At 43.2% G+C, this 5,999-nt stretch overlaps 1 protein-coding gene across 1 annotated transcript; it reads left to right on the forward strand.

The window, feature by feature from the left end:
* Positions 1 to 1,958: 1,958 nt before the first annotated feature.
* Positions 1,959 to 4,655, forward strand: LOC126263518 (uncharacterized). Its single transcript, XM_049960611.1, has 2 exons — positions 1,959 to 2,142; positions 4,009 to 4,655. Exons 1-2 carry the CDS (start codon positions 1,959 to 1,961, stop codon positions 4,653 to 4,655), a joined length of 831 nt encoding a protein of 276 aa, XP_049816568.1.
* The last annotated feature ends 1,344 nt before the right edge of the window (positions 4,656 to 5,999 follow it).

Consider the following 5,999-nt stretch of genomic DNA (forward strand, 5'->3'; position numbering starts at 1 on the left):
AGTGGGCCAGCCACTTAATTGCATTTGATTACTACACGGCCCAACACGACCCAAACAACACTTAAAACTCACGTGGTTAACCACAATTCACCAGAACATGGATATGTAACAGAAGCAAGAAAGATTGCCATGAAACAAACCCAGACTACACTTTACCTGACTACACACTGTAACTTAAATAGAGATGTGACATCGACTCAACAAGCACTGTGGACTGTATTTTACTACAGAGACAGATCACTGCAATTAGCCCAAAATTACATGACAATCGATTGAGAGAATGTAATTACTTTACACCATTTCTGTTTGCTAACGTTTACTTAGGTGTAGGTCTATCTTTATGTAACAAAAAAAAACATTTATTTAAACATCAGAAAATCACAATCAAATTACAAAACGCGTTTCACCCGCCTTGGCGGAAAGGAAAGATGTACTAAACTTTTGGTATGGGGTCTTCGCCCAAAGCAATCCAGCCGTGGCAGGGTTACGTAAACACAGCAGGACCTAGGCTGCGGGTTACACCTCACTCCCCGCCAAGGCGTTGGCACTTACAGCAGCTTTTGACAAACACAGGAGAATTGCAACCCTCTGAAACCCACACAAAAATACAGGGCAGAATCCTTGCACCAGACATACGTGCTTCAGTCTACAACATGTTCCGTCCACAGCAATCACTGACTCTTAAATTGTAACCATTTAAGGACAGTTCACCGATAATAGTAATATCACTTAGGTGCAGTTTTAAATCACTTAATACCCTTAATAATCAATTAGAGAACAACCAGTACAGTTATAACTAAGACTTCACTGCGAAGCCAACATTTAACCAGCTCACACGGAGCTCATCCACATACTTTTCGATTAACGGCTGTGTAAGTTCCACGATCATCTAGCGAGTGAAATGTCTCTTAACATGTCGCTCAGCCACATACACTAACGGCCAACTTACTTGATGTTTGCACACAGCACAACTCAGCGGCTCAAACACCTTAACCACATTCCTTCAGGGACCTTACCCTTGATAGAAACCACGAAACTTGGATCTCCGAGCTGCCCCAAACACAGACTTGCCGACCAATACAACTCCGCGGCGTATCACGCTGATAGGGCACACCCGGTCGAAGTCGACATTCCTTTTTCCGGAGACGTCCCAAGTCTCTCAACGTTTTTCTTTCGAAAAGCTGACGGCCGACTCTTGCAGCCCGACAACCCAGAAGAAAGCCACACAATATCCAAAGATCACATATTACCTCCAAAATCGATCGCAACGATATAACGAGCGTACCCGGTGCTGGTACCAGTCCGCCACGGCTCAACGTGTTTCTACATCTGAAACATGATGTCTATTCCAGTTTCGCGCCAGTCGCGTAAGAGTGGCGCTAGCAGCGCCACTATGCGGATGTAAATCAGATTTGCTTTAAATACGAGCTGTAAGCGTTAGTGACTTTTGAGATTCGACAAGGTGAGTTGATATTAGTCAAGAATTCATTTCAGGCTAAGAAGACGCCATTAGTAACACCTCACTGAGTTTGAACGAGGTTAATATGGCCACGAGAAGCTCGATGCTCCTTTCGCGATATTGCAAAAAGACTTGGCAGGAATGTAGCCACTGTACATGACTGCTGGAAGCGGTGGTTACGAGAATGTAAGGCTCGTTTCACACTGGGGCACTTGTGACGGTCACCGGTGACGGTCACTGATAGATATACATTTGTTTGAATTGGAGCATTCACACCGGGACACTGCACTGAGTCACCGAGTCACTGTGACCCAGCAGTGACTCACCCTCGCCACATGTGACGGACACCGACACTGTGTTCTCTGCGGTCACCGCCTGACATGCATTAGCTTGTATTGGAGTGTTCACACTGGGACACCGATCACAGTCACAGCAGTGCAGAGTTGCCAACAGACAGGCAGCCGTTGCTGAGCCCAGTGGTTCTCCACACAGTGCAGCCATGAGTTCAGAGTTCATCAACACAGAAGATTTTATAAGTGAAGTGGAAAGTCGTCCCGTTATTTGGGATATGAAAAGCGATGACTACAGTAACAAAGTCATGAAAATGAAAGCGTGGCAAGAAATTATCACGAAGTTTGTGCCTGATTTCGATGAAAAGAGCATAGATGAAAGAAACAAAATTGGTAAGTTCTATATTCTTTTTTGACTTTAATACCGTATTTTTCGGACCACAAGAATAGCGAAATATATTTTCTACCCCTGTACGAGGCTAGGAGGTTAATACCCTACAAGGAGAATGCTATCCCTCACCCCTTTCATTTGCGTTACCAATAGCAAGTGTACTGTTATGCAGTCTCAATGCGAGAAGAATGGACAAAATGGATGAGCGCAGAAACCATGTACTCACCCCTTCAGGGCGAATGAAAGTAAAATAAAATAAATAGTTTTATTTCAACATTTTCATAACAAAATTAAGGGTACGTCTTTTCGTAGTCTAATAAGGCGCTCCGCCTTATGGTCCGAAAAATACATTTAAAATATTATTCAAAACAACAATAATTTACGCATATGTTGTTATTATAATAATGAATTTTATTTATTTACCATAATACTATTGACTTACAAGTTTTTGACACCCGAATGAGAACAGTGCTCGTGCTTGGGTTCTGTTCAATTAGGTACACACAACTGTAATACAAAAAAGTGCAGTGTAATTATAATTTTAATTGCAAGTTTTAATCAGTTCAGTGAACGCAACAGTATGGTTTGCTACAGTTAACACGGTAATAATTGAACACTGCACATTTCAAATACAATTCCAATGAACATTTAGGCCTAACGACATTAATGTTCACATAACATTTCTAGGACTTAGATTTTTTGCAGCTGCCATGACACTTCGCCTTCAGGGCTGATGAAGTAGTTTGCGAAATCTTCTCTGATACCGTTCGCAATATTTCCTCCGCGGACCAAGCAAGGTGACATGTCCTGCAATCCCTGAATAGTTAACGTATCCTCAAACTGTATTCCATCACGATCACGCACAAAGTTATGGAGGAGGCAACATGTCTTCACAATAGACTCTGCCAAATCTAATTTAACATCCAGTGGTCGATAGAAAATGCGCCACTTGTTTGCAAGAATTCCAAAAGTACACTCGATGTACCATCTAGCTCTGCACAGTCTATAGTTGAACACACGTTTTTTAATGTCTAAATACTTTCCACCATAAGGGCGCAAAATGAATTTTGACAATCCGAAACCTTCATCTCCTACTAACATGAATGGCATAGGTTTTTCAAACGATAATGACAGTTGTTTTGGTGCAGGTAAATCTAGCGTACCATCTTGTAGTTTATTATTTAACACTGTATTACGAAACACAGTTGAGTCGGACGATTTCCCATATGCTCCAACGTCTATAAATAAGAATTTGTACGTCGAATCACAAACAGCTAACAACAGAATGGAAAAATAGTTCTTATAATTATAGTAGAGTGAACCACTGGAAGTGGGTTTTACAATTCTGATGTGCTTCCCGTCCACTGCACCCACACAATGAGGAAAGTTGGCCCTCTTATGGAATCCTTCAGCTGAGGCAAGCCATAGATCTTTCGAGAGGTCGGGAAAACATTTTGACTTCATTTTACGCCATATGGCAGAGCAAACGTCTCGTATAATATACGAGATAGTTGATACTCCAATTCTGTACTGAAAATTTAAGTCCATCATGGATGATCCGGCCCCCAAGTACCTGTAAAAAAAAGATAAAGCATATGGAGCAAAACTACAAAATTATGCAGGTTACACACAAGCATACACACGCACGTACACGTAGACATTATAGATAACCAGCTGAAACACCCGGCAACTATAATTTTAATAAATGTTAATAATTGTACTATGCCTATAACTTTCGCGCAAGTGACAAAGTTTCATCGCAATCGGATGAACGGTACGGCTGCGCATAAAATACGAACAAAACCAAACAAACATTCATTTTTATATATTAGATATTACAATACTATGGTGGTTTTTGTTTGTTGCAGGGACAATCCTTCAAAGGAAATGGAAGAGCTTAAGGGCCAGTTGTACCAGAGAGTTATTAAGGCAACAAACAGAAACGAGTGGTTCTGCAGCATCTGGTAGGAAGAAGTATATCTACTTCAATCAGCTGCGACTCCTAACAACTGACTGTAAGAACACTACTTCTAGTATTGACAATGATGATGATGAAGACAGAAATGAGTTCGATGAAGGAGAAAATTTAGAGCAGGAGGCACGTGAAAAAACTGCTGAGCGACGGCAAAAAAGGCCACGTGAAAAGAAGAGTCTTGAAGAAGAAGATATCCTATATAACATTTTGAAGGAAAAGTACGCCAGAAAAGACAATTCATCACAGAAAGCCGACGAAGATAGCTTGTTTATGCAGTCTTTAGTACCTGAATTAAAAAAATTACCCAGTCATGCAAGATTGAAAGTGAAATCAGATTTGATGAATGTCATTATTAATGCCCAACAATATTACAGCGCTTCTGCTTCCTCTTCGTCCCAAATAGGATTTGCGCCGGTACCAAATTACGCTACGGGGGATCCGCATCACGACCGTGCATATCATGGAACAGTTCAAGGCTACACTGGAGGACAGTCGAGGTTGTCCAGCTGTGTGCTCGCCAGCGGCCTCCGAGTACAGTGACGAGTCCTTAATATACTTTTCAACAGCACAGGCAGAGAAACAATGAACTTGAAACTATCAGTGAAAGTTTTACAATATTTTGTAATGTATATTAATACCAGTTAAAATCTGTAAAATGTGCTTTCAATAAAATAAAATAATACTACAGTACCTACCTTAATGTAAGAGCAAGTTTTTCCTCTGGTGGGATAGCCTTCCTTAGTATAGTGTCTTTTCCTGTGATTGCTTCTTTCACATTTTCTAGTTGTTCATCAAATGAAGTTTTTGTCATTCGAAAATACTGAAAAAACTTCTTCTCAGATTGTCTCAGATCGTCATAAAGGGTGTAATACAATCCTTTCTCCAGCCGATCACGTAGCAGTGGATGTATGTGCAATGAACGTTTTGTCTTCATTCTCCTCCTCCTCATTACAAGTACTAACAACAGTTCCTCCTCGCTCGAGTCCATTTCACCAACTAATCAGTTGGCAACAGCTGCAGTGTGGGACACCAGTGACCCAGGAGTGTTCGCCACGGTCACCGGTGACCGTCACCGGTGACCGTCATAAGTGTCCCAGTGTGAGACGAGCCTAAGGTCGCAAGAAGACCGGGCTCCGATGGCCACGTAGCACTACCAATAGGGAAGACCATCGTGTTCGGCGTATGACTACGGCGCATCGTACAGCATCTGCAGCAGCAATCTGAGCAGCAAACAGTGACAGGACGAACTGTGATAAATCGATTAATTCGAGGACAGCTTCGACCTACACGGCATGTAGTGCGCGTTCCACTAACTTCAAAACACCACTATTTGCGACTTCAGTGGTGTCAAGCGTGAGCTCACCGGAGGGAAGGGTGGTGGCCTGTTGTATTTTCTGATGAAAGGTGGTTCTGCCTCGATGTCAGTGAAAGCCGTGTGTTGTTTAGGAGAAGACCAGTTGAGGACCTGCAACCAATATGCCTGCGTGCCAGACATACTACACTCCTGGAAATGGAAAAAAGAACACATTGACACCGGTGTGTCAGACCCACCATACTTGCTCCGGACACTGCGAGAGGGCTGTACAAGCAATGATCACACGCACGGCACAGCGGACACACCAGGAACCGCGGTGTTGGCCGTCGAATGGCGCTAGCTGCGCAGCATTTGTGCACCGCCGCCGTCAGTGTCAGCCAGTTTGCCGTGGCATACGGAGCTCCATCGCAGTCTTTAACACTGGTAGCATGCCGCGACAGCGTGGACGTGAACCGTATGTGCAGTTGACGGACTTTGAGCGAGGGCGTATAGTGGGCATGCGGGAGGCCGGGTGGACGTACCGCCGAATTGCTCAACACGTGGGGCGTGAGGTCTCCACAGTACATCGA

This window comes from Schistocerca nitens, chromosome 6 (genome assembly GCF_023898315.1).
Source record: "Schistocerca nitens isolate TAMUIC-IGC-003100 chromosome 6, iqSchNite1.1, whole genome shotgun sequence".
Classification (NCBI taxonomy): domain Eukaryota; kingdom Metazoa; phylum Arthropoda; class Insecta; order Orthoptera; family Acrididae; genus Schistocerca; species Schistocerca nitens.